This window comes from Pyrus communis, chromosome 13 (genome assembly GCF_963583255.1).
Source record: "Pyrus communis chromosome 13, drPyrComm1.1, whole genome shotgun sequence".
Lineage (NCBI taxonomy): Eukaryota > Viridiplantae > Streptophyta > Magnoliopsida > Rosales > Rosaceae > Pyrus > Pyrus communis.
This window is the reverse complement of record NC_084815.1, coordinates 3,280,476-3,304,366: the sequence shown is the minus strand read 5'-3', so window position 1 is coordinate 3,304,366 and position 23,891 is coordinate 3,280,476. Positions and strand designations below refer to the sequence as shown.

The 23,891-nt window shown below is 36.4% G+C and overlaps 2 protein-coding genes across 6 annotated transcripts; both read left to right on the top strand.

The window, feature by feature from the left end:
* Window positions 1-294: 294 nt before the first annotated feature.
* On the top strand, window positions 295-5,617 carry LOC137713741 (E3 ubiquitin-protein ligase RHF2A-like). 5 transcript variants are annotated; one of them, XM_068453086.1, is made up of 10 exons: window positions 295-483; window positions 561-709; window positions 1,840-1,980; window positions 2,104-2,150; window positions 3,060-3,122; window positions 3,203-3,308; window positions 3,737-4,119; window positions 4,237-4,344; window positions 4,461-4,829; window positions 5,319-5,617. In XM_068453086.1, the coding sequence occupies exons 2-9, from the start codon at window positions 704-706 to the stop codon at window positions 4,774-4,776; spliced, it is 1,170 nt and encodes a 389-aa protein (XP_068309187.1). In that variant the 5' UTR covers window positions 295-483; window positions 561-703; the 3' UTR covers window positions 4,777-4,829; window positions 5,319-5,617. The 5 variants fall into 5 exon arrangements, with proteins under 5 accessions (XP_068309187.1, XP_068309185.1, XP_068309188.1 ...); XM_068453084.1 differs by having other exon boundaries at window positions 298-483; window positions 609-709; window positions 5,336-5,617; XM_068453087.1 differs by having other exon boundaries at window positions 298-483; window positions 561-706; window positions 5,336-5,617.
* A 5,787-nt stretch (window positions 5,618-11,404) lies between these two features.
* Window positions 11,405-14,727, top strand: LOC137713740 (fasciclin-like arabinogalactan protein 16). Its single transcript, XM_068453082.1, has 2 exons — window positions 11,405-12,846; window positions 14,311-14,727. The coding sequence occupies exons 1-2, from the start codon at window positions 11,547-11,549 to the stop codon at window positions 14,367-14,369; spliced, it is 1,359 nt and encodes a 452-aa protein (XP_068309183.1). The 5' UTR covers window positions 11,405-11,546; the 3' UTR covers window positions 14,370-14,727.
* The last annotated feature ends 9,164 nt before the right edge of the window (window positions 14,728-23,891 follow it).

Below are 23,891 nucleotides of genomic sequence, written 5' to 3'. Positions count from 1 at the left end.
TACAAGCTGCATGACATATAAAAAAAAAAATATTCACTTTTCTATAACTTATGATGTAACGTCCCGTGTACTAAACTGAAAAATTTCTTTAATGGATGGTGTTGAATCTTGAGGCCTCTCCCTGTGACCCCATCTATTGTGACATGTCGTTATTGTTGGGGTGGGGCTTGTTTTCCAACGCACAAAAAAGACAAAACAAATAAAGCAAAGAAAATTCTGAAAAAGTGGGAAGTGGGGAAGGAACATAAATTATTTTCAGAAAAAAATAATGTTCCTAATCTTAATATTTTAACATGTAATTAGGTGAAATTAATATCTTCGTCGAAACGTAGATTATATTCATTCGAAACGTTAAAACACTTTGCATTCCGTAATTTTCTGAAGCTGATTTTGTTTACGTGAATAATACAGCAATATAAAACCTAAATTTTCCAAACAAAAACAAACCAACCAGGAACCAGCACTGCACACCCAAATTTGAAGGTAAAATTAACTTTAATTTTTTTTATCCTTCTGTTTTTTCAACATTGATCAATCAACTGTGCACCGCTGAATTGTAGGGTGGTTTTGTTTTGTTTGCTGCCGGCTTGCTGGCGATGAATCTTTAGTGGGGTTTTCTGGTTGGGGAATTCAGAGCTCGATCTGCTGCAATTTCATGGCCGTTCTTCTCTGAATTTCTTGACAGCCATCTCTAATCCCCTTAATGGTGGTAAACCCATCAAAACCCATCAATTTTTTATTTGGAATTTGATTAAAGTTTTAATCTTTTTTATTCTTAGGATTGAATTTTGATTTTCTTTTCAATTATGTTGTTGCTTTGATTTGATTGTTGAGAGTATTATGTCATCTGGGTTTCATAGAATTGAATATGTAGGTATAATTGAATGAACCAATGGATGGATAATTGAGGATATGTGTGTATGTTAAAGAAAATGTTATCCTGTTTAAGGGAGTTATTTATTTTTATTTTTAAGTGATGCTATATTTTTGTATTCAAGCGATATTCTAATCTAATAAAAACTACAGGGAGGAGAATTTGAACTTGGGTGCAGGGGATTTGATTATTAAGTTTATTGTTTCCTCTGGATTTCATATATTTGCGACTGTATTTGTATATTCGGATAAGCAAATGGATGGAATGGAATGGATGGATGAATGATGATATGTGTGTATGTTAACAAAGCTTTTGTTAATCGCTGATACAACTATGAAGGATATAGTTTTCGCTTTGGAGTTCTGCATACTACATGAAACATTTCAAAATCCTTTAAAACATAAACAAACTTTCATCAGTCAACATATTTGAGAACGAAGTGATTTTCCTTATCCAAACAGAAGAGTAGTTTTTATTTTGTGTTGATGAAACAGTGTGTGAATTTCTCCATCTCAGTTTTCATTGATATAATTCAGCATTTTAAGAAATGCTACTTTTTCAGTTCAATTTAACGAATGTTAGTTTTCACAAATAGAAAAAGGGAACTAGAGGAAGGCAGGAATGGTTACAATGGTAAACTAGGAAACGATTTTCCAAAAAATAACGGTGGATGTAGTCCCAGATAATTTAAGTAGGATAAGAGTCATAAGACCTAAGATATTAGTGTCGCCAGCCTCGGTTGATAGGTTGAGGTTCCTTGAATTGGGTTTATAATTTTGGTTACTCATGAGAATTTATTAACTTAGCCTGTAGCTTTAATTGTTTTACTTCTAAAATATTTAGAACTGAGATTGGCTAACTCTTTGAGAATAGATGCTCATTCCGTTTGGGATTTAATTATGCTACTTTTCACGAACGATGCGCTCTACTGATCAATGTTGAAATTGGGTTTTGTGTGTCAAAAGATTCCAAATAAAATGGAGGCAAAGGAGGCTGAAAGTCATATGATATCAGCTGTTGCATTTGTGGAAGGGGGAATACAAGAGGATTATGGCGAGGCCTGCAGCATATGCCTTGATGAGTTTTGCGACAGTGATCCATCAGTGGTAATATATCAAATGTATCCACCTTTTTGTTTTCTCCTTGCACATGAGAATCTTATGCTTCGTACTCATGCGCTGATCTTATATAGATTTGCCTTTAATCAGATTCTGTGTCTTGCTTTGCAGGTTACTTCTTGCAAGCATGAGTTTCACCTCCACTGCATCCTTGAGTGGTATAAAGGATATTAGTTTCAATCATGGATCTTACTAACATCATTTATTTTACTTTTTATTTATTAATTTGTATTTGATTTTTCATTTAAACTTATTTTAACTTTTAAGCGAGTCTATTTTCTACCTCTATTTGAGGCCAGTTTTTGCACCAGGCGGTACAAGCTTATTTAGGGCACTGCACTACCATGGGCAGCATCCATGGACAGCACCGTCTTTACTTAGCAAAGATTAAGATTAGGGATATGGAAGGAGCAGGAGATGTGGCACTACGGGAATAATGGGGGTGGAAAGGATTGATTAAAATTCTTAAAAATTGTGGTTGGGGCAGGGATATTTGAATGGTGTGTGAGGATATATCACCATTATCTATTATATAGAGTCCAGTGACCTTAGCTGATATATTTTGCCTTCTATGCATATTCCATGGAAACCACCATCTTTACTTAGCAAAGTTAAAGATTAGGGATATGGAAAGATCAGGAGATGTGGCAGTACGGAATGATGGGGGTGGGAGAGTTGATTAATATCCTTTAAACTTGGGGTGAGGATATATGAATTGTGGCGATAGAACCATTCTTTATTATGTAGTGGCCAGTGACTTAGCAAATATGTTTTCCTTCTATGCATAGTTCCATTTTCCTGCAAATGTAAATTTAAACTATGACTTCATGAAGGTGTTAATATTTTGAATCCCGTCTGCTTATGAGAGATTCAGTTGTAAGGTTTTTTTGGTCACTTGACATGACCTTTCTTGGCTTTAAGACAATGTGTGGGTTTCAATGTTTATCTTGCACGAACTCCATGCACATGCATATGCGTTTACAAGGAATCTTTAGTTCATCAATAACCATTCAAATTGGGACAGGTAGACATTCTCAGAATCCTAACAATATTATACATTCATGTAGGTGCCAGCGAAGCTCTCAATGTCCCATGTGTTGGCAACCCATTAGCTTGAAGGATCCTTGCAGGTTTGTTTTTGTCATTTTTTATTTTGACGTGTTATAATTATGTACCTGGAGTTAACTGAAATGAGTACGTATTTTGGCAGTCAAGAATTACTGGAGGGAGTAGAACAGGAGAGAAGATTTAGGGAGACAGCTAGAAATGCAACTATATTTCATCATCCCACCCTTGGCGATTTTCAATTTCAGCATGTTCGTCATCTTCTTTCGTTGTTTTTGTTGTTGGAATAGTTCTTTGGTTCTTTAAAGCATTACAAGGCTGTGTCCAATGTTTGGCTGTCCAAAAATACAAAAATAAAACATTTAGGGCATGTTTGATACATAGGATTGAGTTGGCTTGGACTAATTATAGCCTACCTATAATTAGTCCAAGCCATGATAGGGATTGGATTGGATTGGATTGGTTTGAGTTGGGTTGGGTTGGTTCTATTTAGTCCCCTCATGTTAGATGGTCTAATTCCACATAAAGAAGGTATAATCCCAAACTATCCAGTCCAAGTTAGAATTGGTCTTAAAGAGCCCAATCCAGTCCTAGTCCGGTCAATCAAATGCTGACTAAAAGTATGAAGTTTAATATTGTTTCTTCATGGTATATAATGTGTTTATGAAATGGAATTCAGTTACCTGTGGGTACTGCCAATGCTGAACTTGAAGAGCACATCATTCAGCACTTGGCCGCTGCTGCTTCTATGGGAAGGGCCCACCACCATGGTAGAAGAGAAAGCCATAGGAGCCGATCATCTGCTCGTGGTCATCCACACTTGTCGGTACCTTCTACACATCCTAGTGCATCTCCTCTTGGTCCTGTTCATGCCCCAGGAGGGGACAGTGAACCAGCTGAAATAACTGTAGCAAGTCCATCTACCCCACTTACTTCAGATGTGGATGAATCATCACGAAGTAGTGCACAATATCCTTCTGTTCAGACTGACGGAATTTCTTCCTTACCATCTGGGTCTTCACGCGTGCATAGAAATCGTCAAGGAAATTCCTCTAGTCATTGGTAATAATAATTTACTTGTGTTGCATTTTATATGACCATTTAGTCACTGGTAGTATTCTTTATGGACTTCCATGCTAGGCATTTCACATTTGTATGACTATTTAGTATCTTTTGTAGGAGCTCTACTAGCCATGCCTCATCTTTGGATCAGGACAGAGCAGGACCATCAGAACTTCACTCTCTTTCAGAGTCTCTGAAATCTAAGCTTAATTCCATGTCAATGAGGTATGATATGAAGTGACCACTGTTCTATTTTGGACACCACCTTACTAGTTTAATGTGCATGTGTGTATACATTTGGTTTTCTCTTTACCATTTCATTTGTTGTATTTGTACCTAAGGTACAAGGAATCGTTTTCGAGGAGTACACGAGGATTGAAGGAGAGGCTGTTCTCCCGTAGCCCTTCTATGTCGGAACTCAGTTCTGAAGTTCGTAGAGAGGTGAATGCTGGAATTGCCACCGTATCTCGAATGATGGAGCGCCTTGAGACAAGAGATAATAGTACAGACAACCAGTCTTCTGGAGTGAATCAGAATGCAGATGGTTCTGCTGCAGAGCAGAGCAACCAGAACCGTGCAGAGATCCGTGGAGAAAACCCTTTGAGTGACAACAATAGGCCTGGTACTACTTGTGCCGCAGGTTCCACTTCACATTGATCTGCTATTAATTGTTTCAGCAATGCATCTATCCTCAGCATTTCATAATTAAGGTGAGTAATAATGTTGGTTTGAATTTTGTTATTTTTGTATCGAAGTAAACCACTTCATCACCAATGCCACCTTATTTACGGCTTGTTTCCACCACCATTGTTACTTATTAGGGCCCCACGATGCAGTAAGAATTTACAATTTTGATTTGAATTATGTGCTAGCGTGCTATTTTGTGTGTGCACAGCGCCTCAGGCCTATCACTTGACCCTTTGAACATTCCTCTTTCAACAGTCTTGCTCTTAATCACATGATCACGTCTGATTTTTCTGTATGCCGTCTAGCTGGCGGCTTTATCAATTAGGATGACAGTTATCTCTGCCGCCGTTTGTTCTCTCATGTTTTTTTTTTGTGTGCATGTTAGAAACAACGAAAGACCTTAATTCAACTAATTCACAAGAGATTTTTCTAAGTTTCATATCTTAATTTATTTGCACACCTTTCATATTGATCCAAGTTGTCTGAGTTTTGGTGTGGGTTTTAATTCTAAGGTTACCCTTTGCTCCAGACATGGGATGCTGAGGTTGAGATGCTTTGCACTTCAGGCCGGAGTTAAAGGATTCGGGTATGTTAAAACTAACTCGATTGTGGTCTGAATTCAAATAAAGAAGAGGAGGTCTTGACAGAAGAACAATTATCTGGACACATACATTTTACAAATGGGTATATCTATGTATATATTTTCATATATAACCCGTCGTATAGTGCTTTAATTATGTATGGATGGTCTATGTTGACACTGAATTGTTTTGGATGCTAAGAAGAAATGTTATGGAAGCGTTTCCGAGTCTATCGCCTGTGGATGATAAATTATACGCAGACCAGTATGCCATTACACAATTTTTGTTTCAATCGGGCACTGAAATTTTCGTTTAAAACAATTTAGGATGGAACTGAGTGAGTAAAATCTACCTACCCTTTAGTTAAGGTACCAAATGCTTTCTAGGTTGCCCTCTTGAATTGTGATTTCTGTCTTCCCTCCTGTTATGTTGTGTAATACAGGAACAACTTGAGGAGTGCGATGTCATTTTGAGGGATGTGAGACAGCCAGTCCCAGACATTCGGCTTTGTAATGCTGATAGATTGGCTGTCTCACATCTCGGAAAAAAGGATCCAGAACAGGATCCACTTCTCAAGCCGGCTGATATAATAAAACATGTATATGTAGCATATTTAAATTCCAACGTTTGCATTTTCTTACTAATGTCTCACGTTAGACCCTATCACCAATGAAGGTGGTCTGAGCTACAACATAGCCCATATTTAAATAGTGCATCAACTGCGATTTGACCCCTTGAATTATTATTCTAGTTGAAATTGACTCCTAAATTCATTTTTAAAAAAGCTAACGAACAGTCCAAAAAAAAAAAAACTAAGTTTTAATGAAAAATGACACATAAAGGTGTAGTGAATAGTACTAGGAAAATGTAAAAATGTGGTTTTTTGTTAAAAATGAACAGTACCGGAAGTATTTCGTTAAATCTCCTTTCATTTTTTGGTAAATTAACTTTTTGAACTATTTGAAATTTGCCAATTAACCTTTTATTGCCAGATTCGATAAAATTTCATTAACTTTGCCGTCAAATACTCGCATGTGCAGGTGACTAGCATGTGATTCACTTTTGAACGTAAAATCATGCTATTATTTGACGGCAAAGTGAACGAAATTTCATCGAATTTAACAGTGAAGTTAATTGGTTGATTTCAAATAGCTTAAGGGTTAATTTATCGGAAAAATAGTTTAGAAGTCAATTTCAGCTGGGATAATAATTTAGGTTGTCAAACGGCAATTTTGACAACCTAAATTATTATCCCAGCTGAAATTGACTTCGACAATTTTGGGATAATAATTTAGGTTGACAACCTAAATTATTTTGGGAGGAGACTTTGGAATGTGAGTTATTAACACTCCAAAAATCTCATTCTATACTTCTCACAAGTGTATTTTTATTTCTAATTATAAAAAATTTACAATGCTAAATGAAATTTTTGTAGTGCAACTAACAATTTTCAAAGTATTAATATATAATAATAACAATAACCATGTATTTTAATTAGGCACACGACACGACAAAGTTTCAATGGGGACCAAAGGACCCCCAACCAATTCATCAATAACCTTCACTGTATATGTATAATATTAAAATGAAGTACCTGCTTGTGCCATATTGAGACCATAGCATCCATGGAGCTATAAATTGAAATTACTAGAATCATATTTTGTATATCATATGATGTCACGGCTGATGATTTGAGTATTTTTTAAGCATTGAAAAATAATCTGATCATGAACCACCACATCATGTAACTTATATATGTGGTCAGAAAACAGGGTTTAAACCAATATTGTGGACCAATAAGTGCTTTCTTTTTTTTTTTTCAAAAAAAAGGAATAGTTAATTCACTACGACAGTTCACCCTTCTAAGGGTAAAAAAGACTTGTAAAGACATTTCAGCGTTCCTTTAATCATCATCATGTGATTCACTAGTGTTAGAAATCGAGCTCAGAACGTACTGTGTGGAATACATTTTCATTTTGCATTAAAAGCTCAAACAATATCATGATTCATCCACGAAAACGTAATAACAACACTTTGTTTTATACATTTTTGAAATAATTCTTGGTCTACATGTTCATCATAAATATTGTTAGATTTAAAGACATAGTGGTCACTGCCATTTTAAAGCTCAGATGAAAACTAACTTCTTTTTTTTTTTTTTTTTTTTTTTAACAAACGATATTATCTAATTTAAAAAAAAAAAAAAAAAAAAAAAAAAAAAAAGAGGGTGAGCTTAGTCTCACAATAGGTTAACAATAATGTGGTTCAAATTTGCCTTTGGTGAGAATCGAATCTAAAACCTCTCACTTACAAGTTACAAATGAAAAGAAATATCACTAGAATGTAGTACTAAATGACGATGAAAACTACTTTTTGAATACAAGCAATATGTTTATTCAATATACAGTAGGAAGAAGAAATATATCTTATTCACCAGATAAATCCAACGCTTACAAATTTAGATGAAAACTTATTCCCAAAGTAAAGAGGGGTGCATTACTTCTAATGGCAACTCCACTCTATCTTCTTTTCCCAAATCATTAGGCCCATAAATTAAAAAACAAAAAGAGAAAGAAAATAAAAAATTTTATCTCCAAATTAGGAAGACACTCAACCTCAGAGTGATAGTATATGAATTAAACTATCGGAAACACATCAAAAGTTGCTAAATCATTTTCCAACTATGCGTTACACAACGATTGGAAGATGAAAAAGAGACATTACAAAAGTTGGAAAAGGTCGGGTAAAAATTAAGCAAAATAGTTGGTGTCATTGTGTGCTTAGAAAATTAAAAAAGGTTTTTCTTTGGTAACTTTCCTGCTTCAAAAGGTTAAATTGTTTTTTTTTTTTTTTTTTAACACGATTGTCTCTTCACAATTTGCAAAATCATCTGTTCCTTTTTCGTATATTTGGACTCGTTTGTAAGTGCTTTTAAATGTTTGAAAACGTTTTTGATAAAAAAAACTTTTGAAATGAATTCTTAATAAAATAATAAATAAATTCTGAAAAAATATTTAAAGTGCATGAAGCACATAACTCCCGATTAGTACCTTGTACCAACTAATTTCTTAATAATCTCTTTTATAAAGATTTTACATAGTGGATGCGTACAATGTTCTTCTCACTCTCTCTCTTTAAATTAGGAGCCTACATGACAAACTATTCTTTTTTCCTTTGAATATGGTATTTTTTAATATATATAAAAAAATTCAGCTGGTAACTTCGTCACGACAATTCACCATTTTGGAGGGCGACGATGACTTATAGAGGCATTTCAACCTTTCCTTGGCTACCACCGTGTGATTCATCAGTGCCAGAAATCAAATCCAAAACATATTGTGTGAATTAAAAGTTTGAAATTCGTTTCTAACTACTGAACTATACCATAGTGGTTCTTTGAATAAAGTACTTAATTTCATAAAGAATGTAGTCACTAAATTGTGAATTATTGTCCACTAGTTGACAATTATTGTGTTATACTTAACATAACGAAATAAAATCTCTACAAACAAGCACAATTAAATCATCAAATCTTCTTCTTTTTAAAGAGTATCAACAATCATGTCCATGTCCAAATGCCATTTTTAACCCAAACACCTCCACATTAGACTCCAAATTATTACACCATCATAAATCTTTTACCAAGTAATTAACTTTTTTATCTCGCTAATGTGCCGTCCAAAATTATATTTTACTTTGCCAATCCACGACAAATTAGTAAAATGTGAAACCCTAGAATGGTTGCATTTGTAGAGAGATTTTCAGTATCTTAAGAATACGGTTCGATACAATAAATGTATATTACAATTGGTTAGAAAATTAAAAAGAAAAAAAAATTCAACTATTTGTATATGACACTTAGTATACTAAGATGTCTTCTCGACGTACTGAAAAACTTATTGTATTAGCAACATTTTGTTTATGTGGACATATGGAATTTTTTGACATGTGAGGTTGACAAGCAATCTGCCAGTGGACAAAACGTTGCCGTCTGAGGCTTCAATAATAAACGAGAGTGGAGAAAGAAAAGTGTGTTCACGCGTCACACGCGCGCTTTAAGAGAGTGACGTGGGGGGGGGGGGTGTTTTTGTAGCTTAGCGTAGAACTGAGGGCATTCTTCGTGATTTTGTTCTTTGTAAAATCGGAGGACACCGACAACTTGCCGCGAAGCCTTTTGAGCTACCCACACGCTTCGGCTTCGGCTTAGCTTTATTCACCAAATTACATGCCACCTCATCTTATACCAACTCTTTATAGATTATAAAAAAAAAAAAAAAAAAGAGGACTTTTTAATTTATGTTTTTGCGAAAATAAATTTCTTTTTTGTCAGAAGAAAATAACCTAGTTAAGGATTTAAATTACGAAACCTCTTTTAACTCCTCAAGCGACCCCCGCCAAAAAGAAACGAAAAAGAAAAAGAGATGATGCAACCCACCGATGTGAACTTTGTATCGTAGAGAAAATTTTATGTGTAATGGAAACACGACCTGATACATCAAGCTTTATAATATAACTAGTTAGAAATTTATTTTTTAAGTTTCTTATCAATAATATTACTACACTTAGTGTAGCAGGCCTCTGGCACACTAAAAAATCCTCTTTATATTGTGCACTTGTATTTAAGTAGCACATTAAAGTAATTAGCTGCATAATAAATTAGTTTATGTATGAAGTGACGCAACATGAAATAATTAAAGGGTTACCAACGTAATCCCTCCAAAAACAAATATGGAATTCACCAAAAAACTAACATTATGTTTGGATGAAGAAATTTAAGATTACTAAGGGATTTTAAAATGACGGAAATTGAATTGACGGGATTTTATTTTCTAAAATTTGTGAATTTTTTTGTTTGGTTAGCCTAAGAGAACAATGAAATTGAATATGTAATTTGTTGTTTTTAAGCTTTAAATCATAGAAATTAGGAAATGACACCTATGTACATGGAATTTAAACTTGGGAATTGGAGGTCCCAAATTCTAAGGTTTTTTTCACGCAGAAATTCTAAATTTCTATGTTTTTGAATCCAAACAAGAGAATTCGTGCAGGAATCCAAACAAGTTGATTGTGTTAATTGATAATTGAAAGAAAGATTATTACACTAGGAGCCAGGCAATGGCTTAAACACCTTGGGGTAACTCAAAGGCCTTAGAAAATTAAATGAAATCAAAATGATAGTAATCGGACGACAAACGAAAAGTCTGATTTTTGTTACAAAATTTAAAATGCAGTTTTGAAAATTTAAACTACCTCGGATGTCTTTAAACACAATGGACTCATGGCTATAAACCACGAGTCTTGTTCTTCTCACAATTCTCTTCAAAATAGACATATTATACGTGCTTTTTGAACACGTGACAATTACGACAGTGACGTCACTAAAACTTCATCTTGTTTACATGAGAGAATCTCTTCTACTACATCTCTTAAAACATACCATGCTACTTTACCATCATGATACACCACATCAACATACCATGGGTGGTATTGAGTTCGCTTTATACTTAGAGACGATGGACAAACTACGTATAAAAAATAAAATGAAAGTCCTAAGAAGGTCACATTTTATTAAAGGACCCACCTGTGGAAAACAAAAACATAAAGTAACAGAATATTTAAGCCAATAAGAATTGACTAATCCTGCAGCCGACACAGTCAAAACTAAACCGCAACCGAAAAATCCTCTATTAATTCATTCGACAACCCAACACACACACACAACATACTCTTTTTTCCAACATTTTTCTGTCAACACAACAACAACGCCAACTGGCGTGGCTTCGACTTCAACTCCACAAGCTTCGCTTCGCTTCCACACAACTCAACTATCTCACGCCCAAGGCTTTTAGTCTAGTCTTAGAGAGGGAAAGAGAGAGCACAGCAGCAGCAGGTGGGGAGTACTTGTAGAGAGAGAGGAAGTCTCCGTGTGGTCCCCACCTCCAGCCTGTCATCAAACTCAACTCTCATGCCTCTCACCACTTTCTGAAGCCTCTTTATCTCACAAACCCCGAACTCCTCTCTCCCGTTCTCTCTTCTTCTTCTTCTTCCTCCTCCTCATCTGCTTCCACTTCCCACCACCACCAAAACTACAACTCCAGCATTACCACGGCCGGCCGGCCAGCAGCAACTCTGATTTTTTCGCCGTATCTTTCGGGCGCCATGGACTCCCAGATCTATGGTCGCTGCTTCTTCTTCGTCTTCGCCCTCATCCTCTCCGCCGCCTCCGCCGCATTGCCATCTAACAAATCCTCCACCACGGCGGTCAACTCCAACTCCGTCCTCGTCGCCCTCCTCGACTCGCATTACACCGAGCTGGCCGAGCTCGTCGAGAAGGCCCTCCTCCTCCAGACCCTCGAGGAGGCCGTCGGCAACCACAACGTGACCATCTTCGCCCCCAAAAACGAGGCTTTGGAGCGTCAGCTCGACCCGGAATTCAAGCGGTTCTTGCTCGAACCCGGCAATCTGAAGTCCCTCCAGACGCTGCTCATGTTCCACATTATCCCCAGCCGCATCGGGTCGACCCAGTGGCCTGATTCCGGGTCGGGTCGCCACCACAAGACCCTTTCCGGTAACCACGAGCACCTTCATTTGACAACCCACAAGCCCACCGGCCGCAAATCGGTTAACTCCGCACAAATCATCCGACCCGATGATGTGACCCGACCCGATGGCGTCATCCATGGAATCGAGCGCCTCCTGATCCCGCGCTCCGTCGAGGACGACTTCAACCGGAGGCGGAATCTTCGGACCATATCCGCTATTCATCCCGAGGGAGCTCCCGAGGTCGACCCAAGAACCCACCGCTTGAAGAAACCGGCTCCTCCGGTTCCAGTCGGCGCCCCGCCTGTTCTGCCGATTTACGATGCCTTGGCTCCCGGTCCGTCTCTAGCTCCCGCTCCCGCCCCCGGACCCGGCGGGCCCAAACACCATTTCGACGGTGAGAGCCAGGTGAAAGACTTCATCCACACTCTCCTCCACTACGGCGGGTACAACGAGATGGCGGACATTCTGGTGAATCTGACGTCTTTGGCGACGGAGATGGGGCGGTTGGTTTCGGAAGGGTACGTGCTGACGGTACTGGCGCCGAACGACGAGGCGATGGCGAAGCTGACCACGGACCAGCTGAGCGAGCCGGGCGCGCCAGAGCAGATTGTGTACTACCACATCATACCGGAGTACCAGACGGAGGAGAGTATGTATAATTCGGTGAAGAGGTTCGGGAAGGTGCGGTACGACACACTGAGGCTGCCGCATAAAGTGGTGGCGCAGGAGGCTGATGGGTCGGTGAAATTCGGGCAGGGGGACGTTTCGGCGTATTTGTTTGATCCCGATATTTATACGGACGGGAGGATTTCGGTGCAGGGCATTGACGGGGTGCTTTACCCGACGGAGGAGGAGGAGGCCAAAACGGAGAAGAAATCTGCACCGGTTGTTAAGGTTGCTGCTAAGCCCAGGAGAGGTATATTCAGTAGCTTTTTCCTTTCTCTGCATTACTAATTTGCTTCTTGTTTTTCGATTCCTTGCTTAAATCTGTGTTTGTCAGTCATTAGATTTGTAATGTGTCATAATTGATGTTTTCTTTGAGGTTAAATTAGGTCAAATTCTACTAAGGATTGATGTTCATAGTGGAGTAGGTCGAAACAGTTTAGAGGATGATGTGATCATTGATTTATTAAGGGATGGTTTATCACTAGTTCTCTCTTTCTTGGATTATCGGCTCGATTTGTCCAAGTTTTCGTCAATTGAACTATCGGTGTGCAATGTCAATGAAGTTTCCAAGAGGCTTATGGCAAAACCCCTCTTCCGGCCTTTCTCCCTCCCGATATAGCACCTAATAACCCTTGTTTAGATCACACTCCCATCCTCCTCTGATGATATTCTTGTTTCCAAAGCTTTTCATGGACCTCTCACGACTGTTGCTACAGTTGCTGTTAGCTTAAGCCAAGGAGTGCCGTGCCTTGTCTTTCTGCGATTTGTTCGTTTGGTTTTTCAATTCGATTTCGATTGATTGATTCAGTTGATGTTTGTTATGTGTTGTGAGGGGATGATAAAAATGCATTTGTTTGCGAGGTTAGGCTCGGAACTAGTAAAAATTTCACTAGTCATTTTGTTTTGTTTTCGGTTGAATTCTGGAGAATCAGTTTACAAATGGGTTGGTACTAATTCATTCATAAAAAATAAAAAAAGGGCAGTTTATTATATGCTAGATGCCACAAATGATTAGGAGTGCATGGTTGATTAATGGAGGTTTTCTAAGATTCGTCAGTAGTGTGATTGGCATAGACATATCCAAGAAAGTGACACCCAACTACCCTAACAAGTTGTAGTCTTTCATGTGAACCATCTCAAAACCATCTATAATCTTGAGATTTATATCAATCAACGGTTATCAGTTCCCTAATCGTGCACAAGCAACACAAAACACGACGTTTTTACTCGTGTTTTATGTGCCGATATTAGGGTTTAGGGTTTAGGGTTCTAAACCCCGCCGTTTTACGACATACACCTAGACTCTAGGGCTAGAAATGTGACCATGGAGTTTCTTGGGGGTAGAAGGAGGAAGCTTGGAAGTTAGGGTTAGGCAGCAAATACTGTCGGTGCAAAAGCATAAAATGTTTGATGTCACGGACTTTGGAGTGTGTGAGAGGACATGGACACTTCCACTACCACCGGTCTCTGATTCCATGTGACGCCAGCCGAGCAATACCCAGCTGTGACCTAATGCTATATGACCCACCACACCACATCCTGTCCCTTAATTAATTCCCATTTGCTTCTGCTAATTGAGAAGTCAGCTGGCATGGTTTTTTATTTTATTTTCCCTATTTTTATTTATTTATTTTTATTTTATTTATTTGCATTTGATATTACAGATTTATTCAGTTGACTTATTATTTTTTCCTTTTTCCACTTATATTTTCAGGGAAATTGATGGAAGTAGCTTGTAGAATGCTTGGAGCTCACTTCTCTACTTGTCAATGAAGATACCGGTCTCTCTCTCACTCTCACCCTCTCTCAAAATTAAATTTCTCCCCCGACGAAAGAAAAAAAAGGCGGAAAAAAAAGAAGATGAATGTCTTCACTGTAAACAGTAATTGATAATGGTAAATACAGTTCTTTCTTCTGCGTCGTTGTAATTTGTTTTTCGAAACACGTTTGGTTTTTTGGGGGTAAAACAGAGTTTTGGTAAGCATGTCAGTGTAGGATGATCGATCATGAGTCTGCATATTATATAAAGATGAACTGAATGAATGTATAAACAGAGGGAGCGTTTGGGTTGCGGGATTTCTTTGGATATCCACCCAAGCAAAAGAATCTCCACCCCCTCTTGATTTCTCTCCCTTGATTTGTTATCAAAACTGTAATTACATACTCATTTTTTTAATTATTATTCTTATTCTGTTTGGGTGACTACGTTTTCACCAACTTCCTTTTTACTCCATTGGCTTTGCTTGTGAATCAAAATTTCATCCTGTTTGCTTCCGGTTCAAACAAGCAAAGTTCTTGTGTCCTTTTGGAATTAGATCATCTCCGGGACTCCTCACTGGTGATACCAACTGTTCATAAAAAATTGTGTGGCCAAAAGTTTTTGCTTTTTTATATTTCAACAGTAAGGCAGCTTCGTTTTGCATGAAAAATATGAAAAAGAAAAGAATAAATTACACAAAATTACCTTGACTATTGGGTTATTAACAATTTCATATCTTATCTTTAAAAAATTTCAATGTCATACCTTATCTACGAATTTGTTACAATTTCATACCTTCTGTCCGTTGTCTGTCAATTTCTTCGTTAAAATGTTGACGTGGCAAGTGATGGGACCCATTTTCTATTAAAATATTAAAAAATATTATTAAAAAAAAAAAACCCAAACCCAGATCCCATCCCACACCACCACCCCCGGGGCACCGCGAAACCTATCCTGCCTTCCAAACCCAGAACCCCCTTCATCTTCTCCAAGAGGGTGGGTGTGGGGAAGAAGGGATTCAGGTTTTTTTTTTTTTTTTTTGGGTTGCAGGTTAGGCTCGGGTGGGGGGAAGACGAACTGGGGGTTTTGAATGGGGGGAATGGGTGTGGATTTAAGGAGTGAGGTGTGTAGAGGAGGGAAGAGGGTGGGTGTGGAGGAGGAGGAGGAGGAGGAGGAGGAGAAGGAGGAGGAGCGTCATGGGAGGGAGGAGGAGATGGAGGAAGAGGGCGCCGGGGAGGGGGGTGTTCTGGGTTTGGAAGGGGGGACGGATGGGGAAGGGGGGATGTGATCTGCGTTTGGGTTTCTTTCTTTCTATCTTTTTTTTTTTTAATATTTAATTAATAATTTAATAGAAAATGGGTCCCGTCACTTGCCACATCAACATTTTAATGGAGAAATTGACAGACAACTGACGGAAGGTATGAAATTGTAACAAATTCGTAGATGAGTTATGACATTGAAACTTTTTAAAGATGAGATATGAAACTGTTAATGATCCAATAGTTAAGATAGTTATATGTAATCTACCTAAAAGAAAAAAAACTGTGGTCATACGATTTTTGATGAACGGTTGGTATTAATTGATCTTCAGGATAACCAGTGAGGAGATCCGGAGAGGATCTAAGTCCTATCCTTTTAGCCTTGTCTGCTGACGTGTCACCACACGACCTAATTTAGCTGAGGTGTTGCCACAACACAACCTAATTTAGCCGACGTGTATGCCAGGCAAAAAAAAAAATGTGACTTGTAATCTAAACTTGTGTTACAAGCAAAAGAACAGCCTACCTATTTTAAGTGTCTGTTTGGTATGTGTTTTTATAATACAAATGATATTCCTACTCTAAATTAAACTACAGTAATGATTTAGAACCAATTCACAATGGATTGAAGAGAAAAACCCTAACCACCGAACCAATTTACACTTGGAAATCAATAAATGAAGATCTATATGATCATTGAGGCATTGACCGAAGAAGAGATAATAGAGTTGATAAAATGTATTAATCAATGAGATATGATTATGACATAGGAAGAGTGTGAACACTAAAAACTTATAAGTAAACACTCTTTAAGCAACTGATCAGCATTAGTCGTCCCTTTGGATTCCTAATTTGGTGTTCTTTCAAAATCATGTCATGTTGTTCTCCAATCTAACTTTGAGATTGGAATTTAGACACAAGTTGTATTGCAGTTTGAATGGAAAATGATTACGTGTAACTGATACATTACGTGACATGTTGACATGACTTTTTTTATTTTATTTTTATTACAAGATATATTCTTATTTTAAGCTACACTAAGAGGAGGTGAGAGAGTTTAAACTTGAGACGTTGTGTGTTGAAGAGAAATAGTTGGGAATGAATTTCAGACCGGTATTCCACATGGCACATCCTATGTGTCGATTCTTGGTATTGGTGAATCGCACGATGGTGTTCAGGAGGAGGCTGAAATATCTCTGTGAGTCTTTCCAGCCACCGAAAAGGGAACTACTACAAGGAAAGCCACTAGTTGGTTCCCTTTTCTAAAAGAAAAACAAAAAAACAAAGCAATCTACTGTATGTGCTACAAAGAATCAAAGCAAGAACGAAAATCCATTATAAATCATGATTCTCCTATGGTGTGGTGTTGTTTATAAACAAGAATCAAACCCACACGAAGCATAAAACTTACAATGTGACTTTAGTGACGGATCAAGAGTGCATGAAGAGTCAAACTAAGCTGATTGGTCGCTCTAATTACTGGTTGATCACCAGAAAATTTTCATGTGCTACCACTAATTTCAAGCTACTATTTTGCAACATGCTAAGGTCCAACTTTTTGATTAAGGAGAGAGATTCAAACTCAATATATCCTTAATATTGATAATAGAAATGGACCTAAGAATTAACTAGTTAGTTGGTATAAGGTCAACCTTTACTTAGACTACATAGTTTCTTTGCTATCAAGAGTTATTATGTGCTTGAAAATTAGCTACAAACACATTATCACACAAAGAACGCATGAAGCTATAATTGAAGTACAAATAGCATTTTGTAATTATTTGTGTTAGTCTGTTTTTTTTTGCGAATATTTCTTCAAATAATGGAAATAAATAGGAGCTATTTGATAACTATTTCGTTTTTAGTTTTTTCATTTTTTTTAATTGAATATTGAAATCTTGTTTGGTTAACTTTCAGTTTTAGAAAAATGAAAACTGAAAACTGAAAACTCAAGGCTAAAATTTGAAAACTCAAGAAAGTAGTTTTCAGTTTTCAATTATTTTAACTGAAAGCTGAAAGTAAATACAATAAAATTACAGTTTAAAAAAAATGAAAACAAAAACTGCAAACGAAATAATTATCAAACCATCCGTCAATAATTTTTTTTATATGTAGACCTCAAATTTGGTTTTGCATTGATTTAGAATATAAAAAATATGTTGATATTGAGGCGGTGGTTGGGTACAGGAATTAATAAAGGAATCACAAGTTGGTGGTCTTTCATGATATGATCAGTTGGTATTATTTGTCACTGTGTGATCAAATGGGAAAAATAGAAAGAAAGAAGAGATTTTGGTCAATTAGTTGTACTTGTTTAATTAAGGAAAACCCCTTCTTTGCATGCTCATTTTATATCATAAGATTTCTTTTTGTTCTTTCTAATCATACTTAGCATATAAAAATTGATTTTTAAAAGCAATATATCACCAATCTGAGTTTCATTAGTAGCAAGATACTTTACAAGTGGAATCATCACTGACTAGTCCCCACGTGGAACATGAAATTTTGCATATTATTGTCAAAAAATATAGAGTGACCGTATCGTAATATCATCATGCTCGTGGTTCTAATATTACCAATTCGTTCATATTATAATACGTGTTTAAACATAAATTTGACTTTTACTATGTTGCAATGCATAAGTTAAATAACACCACCTGATACGCATGGAGATTCACATAGAGACCTCAATGCTTTTGAGACCCTCCGAAGTCGGAAATAAATAATGATAAAGGTCTTTCAGGGCTCACTCGAATGCCCAGTGCAAACTCGTTTGTGCCCACCTAGTGTTCGAGGGAATGCATGTTCAACATATTTTGATAACCCGAGGAAGGAGGTGTTGACATCCCTCGACATGATGCGTCGACATCACTCGGCAATGAGTCTCTACAAAACTTAACATGGCCTTTCAGTAGAATTCATTAGATGTCAATATCTATCAACATGCACACATCATGGTTCGACAAAAGACGACAGACCTGTGAAATGCTCGACGAAATGGCCAACTGAAAAAATTTATTTGTTTTTTAATTTGTGAATGACTCAATATTAACAAAAAAAAAAAAAACACAAATCTATCGTTCAAACTATTGTAACACGTAAATTTATAACACAATCTGACATGTCTAAAGTGGTTTAGTCTTGACTCTTGGGCAAGTAGAAAGCAAAGTTTGATGCCCTTCAACTCGTGCCTATGAAGAAAGAAGAAAGAAGAAAGAACAAGAAAAAGGTTAAAAGCCAACGTCTACGTAAATATAAGAAACCCAAGTTCTCAGATGCGCAACAAAATGGGGTTTTGCACCAATAAATGCAACCTTCTTAGCAGCATTGATTGATCAGTAACCAGTGTCAGTGTCAGCTGCTACCAACTCATCACCCTTATAAATTATGTAGAAGGACCCTTTAGCTTTGGCCGACAGCCAAAGCTAGGAACAATTTTTTGCTTTATTTTCTTTGGGGAATTAATAAAACTTCGTGCTTTCTATACATTTATTTTTATTTTTTTAATATTTTTTAAATTTTTTATTATCAGATCGAATAAATTGAAGAAGATTAATGATTAAAAATTAACAAAAATGTGTGGGAAGTAAAAATATGTGAATGAATAGTGCTATCCTTAATTTAGAGACTACTATTAAATAAAATAAAAAAACCATATTTCATTGGAATTTAATTTATTATATCTATTTCTATAAAGACAGAAAGAAAAAGAAAAAAAGTGAATCATTCATAATTCCATATCCCTTCCTATTTTAAAATAAAACAATTTAATTTAAAAAAAAACCGAATTGACAAAATAAAATTAAGAAAAACTAATGAAAAATGTTTGAAAACTTTAAATTTTAACAATAAGAACAAAATAAAATGTAAAGTGTATAGTAACAGGTTTGACTTTTTAGTGTAAAATATGATTTTTCATTAAAGTGAACAGTACTGCGAACTTTTCGTTAAAACTCCCATAAAATTAACCGTGCTGTGGACAGTTTTTTTTTTTTTTTTTTTTTAACTATTAAAAATAAAAATATTTCAAACAAAAATAAAAGAAATAAATTACAAGTAAAAAAAATATAATATGGAAAAAAGCAAATTGCCAAGAAGCTAGCGTGTGTGTGTGTACGTATTTGATTACCAAAAAGAAAAAGTCAAAGCTAGAGATGGACTTGGTTAATAAAATGCTTAGTCAGACCATTTAGCTGACTAGATTATTTGACATTTGGCATTTCTTATGACATCACTTAGCTAGTTGTTAAGGGGTTGATGTTACACACATTTGGACATAATCAAAGCTTAAACTTTATTAAATTTGATAAAACAAATTAAAAAACTAAATCAAAAATAGAAAAACAAAAGAGTAACTCCAAAGCCAATGCTATTATATATATATATATATATATTTTTTTTTTTTTTTTCTTTATCTTAAACATTAAGGTGTGTTAAACGATTGTTTTATACATAAATGGTAGGCTCTTACAATTTTTTAAGTGAAATTGGTGAGCCCACCTACCATTTGGTTTTGCAGTGATATTAACATAAACAGTTGTTATTGGTACTACAAAAAGTTACTAAGAACTTCTTCTTTGTTAAAATATAAAGAATAGATTGCAATTTGATATGACAAACAATTTTTTTGCGTCCCAATTAGGACTTCCTTTGATCATAAGAAAACACTTTGGTTCCATAGGTAGTCATTCTTACTTGCTAATTATAATTTAACATATATGCACACATTTTTGTTTGTTTTCATGTTTTTTGATGAAATATATATGTCAGAAATGTAATTTTAACATGAACATATTAGTTTTTCCATGGTCAAAGAAGCATAAAACATGTGCAATATCTAGAGCTGAGATTCTTTTCGAATTTCTGGTTCAGCGTTAACGGGCTTGAAAATCCCAACCACTCAATTAAAATCATGTGGTGTCTACTAGCTCATCTCACTGACCTACTTCACACATAGCCAAGCCTTGAATTACTTGAATCTCTCTTTCTTTTTAAGAGTCTAGATTTTTGAGTCCGTCGACTCCGGACATACAGATCCATAGAGTATCTCAACTTCAATATCTGCGGTAAGTTTCAATCAATATCCTCTTTGTCACGGGGCAGGTTTTTACTTTCTATGACAAACTTGAAAATTATCTCAAATATCTTCTTCATTTTGTCAGAAAATAAATTCGAAGATCTTAATTTCTCAAAATTCGATTAGCTGTGCCCAGCAAGTGCAGTGGAAGTGGAATCAAGAATATTGTTTGATTAGGGTCAAAGCAAAGCCTTATTCCTGAACCACTCGATTTAATATTTGAACACCGAATATTGTAAAGCGAATATTAAGATCCGAATAGGCAACCGCATGGAACGTCTCATTTATTAAAATAACAAAATGCATGGAACGTGCGTGGGAAAACCCTTCAAACATGTGTTGATTTGAAGACAAATTCATGAGACGTAAACTTAATTTGTTTGAAACTCTTTTTAGGGACTTGGCATGGATTTTTAGGTTCAGTTTAGGATTGCTGTGCTTCTTTTAATAAATGGTTATTGCTATGTTTTAGAAATAATCAGCTGCAAAATAAAGCAGTTGAGCGTTTGATAAACTGTATTCTAAAGGCTCAAGTCCACTTTTTATTAAAGCAGCTTTTAAGAGCAACCTACAAGCTGCTTTTGAAAACTGCTATCTGGAGGCCATTGCTTTTAAAAATAAGCGGTATATTTTATTTTTACCCAATACTATTTTTTTTAATACATCGAAATTTTTACACTAAGGGGGAGTTCAGCTAAGCCACACAATTGACAACCTAATTTGGTATCGAATTTGCTATCCACGAGATTCAAACCTAAGACCTCTCACTTCCAAATGAAGAGGAATACCACTAGACCGTAGTATTAAGTGGCTTACCAAATATTTTTTTTACTGCTTAACTTTAAAGCGAAACAGTTTTTGGTGAAAAAAAATAATACCAAACTGAGTACAATCACTCAGTAGTGTTGTAGAGACATTCAACAACCATATCTAATTGTCAATGAATGATTATATTAAGTACTTCAATGTACCCTAACCATTCCCCTTCTCTTAGAAAAGATTTGATGGTAAACTCTACTTCGGTTATATGTGAGTTTCCATCATCTCTTGTTACATTGTCGGTTTCTTCAAAGTAAGGCCGTTTCTGAGATTTTAGAAGGTTAAGACAAACATCTAAAGTAATAACGCCATCATATTTATAATAACTCATTTAGAATTTTTGAACACAAAAAGAATGACTCAAGATCCTAGTGCATTGGGCTATAACCAAAATGGACCAAGGCGGAGGAGTCCTCGCAACCCAGTACATCATAAAAAACAACGGTGGGAACCTCAATTCCGAATAATTGATCCCTGGATAACAATTAACTATGGCTAAGAGTTTGGATGGGCTTGGTCACCTCTCGGACTTTGTTTTTTTTTTTTTTAATTTTATTTTTGTATTTTTTTTTAACAAACAATATAATTTACATTAAGAAAGAGTGTGTAGACTTAACTTCATAACAAGCAGCAAAATGTGGTTCAAATTCGTTTTTGACGAGAATCGAATCTAAGACTTCTCACTTACAAGTGAAGAGGAATAATATTAGATTGTAGTACTAAGTGAAGATGAATACCATTAGAATATAGTACTAAGTGGCGTGTCACCTCTCGAACTTGTATGGCATGTATTCACCGTTAGATGACGTCATATGTCAATAATATAAGGACATGTGCTATTTTCTTTTACATCTCTTTTGTTATTAGCAATGGCAGTGCACCTATGCCATAAGTTGTTCTCCACCACCACACACCCTATTGCAAACAAAGTAAAGAAAACTTTGTCATTCCAACAAATCAAATTGAAGCAGAAGATGAAGAAGAGGAGGGTTGTGGTGTATTTAGGCCTGGGCATGGGTCGGGCCGGGCCCATTTTTGGAGGGACCGGATCGGACCCTGATGTAAAGGAAACGGGTACTGGGGATATCATATTCTAATATAGGAACCGAATCTAACCCGGGCCAGTTTGGGCTGGATCCACGGGTCATTGGTTTTTATTTATTTATTTATTTTTGTTATATATATATATTAAAACAAAAAAACAAAAACAAAAAATGGTAACATTTGCACAGATTCAAATTCTGTCCTAGCCCCAGCAGATTCACTCATTCACATTTGCACATTCCCAGCCCTTGCAAATTCACAATCACTCATCCACATTTGCACAAGTTCAAATTCATTCCCAGGCCCCAACAGATTCACATTTGCACAGATTGAAATCCAAATACAAAGTCCAACATCGTTCGATACATTAAATCCAAAAGAAAAAAAAAAAAAAAAAGACGAAGTGGCAATGCTAAAGCTAATACTCCAATTTTACCCTGGATATACCACAAAGAATTGCATCACTCCTGCTCCATATAATTTTAATATTTTACTTTAAAATTAATCTCATAAGAAATGGCAATGCTAATACCACTTGGGAGTTTATCTTACATGCCTGGTAATGGTATCACTCTGAAGGAAGTCCACCAAGAACTCTTCCACTGAGAGAATAAACAGCCGTTGCCAAGGTACCTTGAAAGTTGAAACAGCCGCTGCTACACCTGTAGCTACGAGCCTACGAGTATACAGCCAACAATGAATAATCTGATCTGATTGAGTGTGTTTGTTTTCCCCAAGAGAAGGGCAGAAAAACTCAGCTGCCACACCAAAAATGTCTGCACAAAGTGGATACAGAGTAAAAGCTGAGAAGAGGAATTTCCATGAAATCAAAACGCAAGGGGACTACTTGAATCAAAACGATGGCCATAAGTTTGAAAAACTCCCAAATTTCAATCAAAAACCAAACACTCCAAATCCCAACACAAATCCAAAATCTCAAATCCCAAATCCCATTCCCATCCAAACAGATCCACAATTTCTTCACCCATATGTTCATGCATTCATCAAATTACTCCCACCTAAAGATTTTGTCTCTAATCAATCATATTATTCATGCTACTGATCCTCTGTATCAACAAAAATAAAATTCGGAGAAGTAGATAGTAGCCGGCTAAGTAACGGATGTCGTCGAGGTCGGAGGATGGCTGGATGGGTGGTGGTGGTGCCGTTATGTTGGTTGCAGTGGCGGTGATGGCCATTCTCTGGGATGTCGTCGGAGTCGAGGGAGTGACAGTGGAGAGGTGGGCGTGGGAGTGAGTGAGAGAGTGAGACTGAAACTGAAACTAATTTGGAAACCTAGGTTATAAATTAACGGTTCAAATTAGATGATAGGTTAT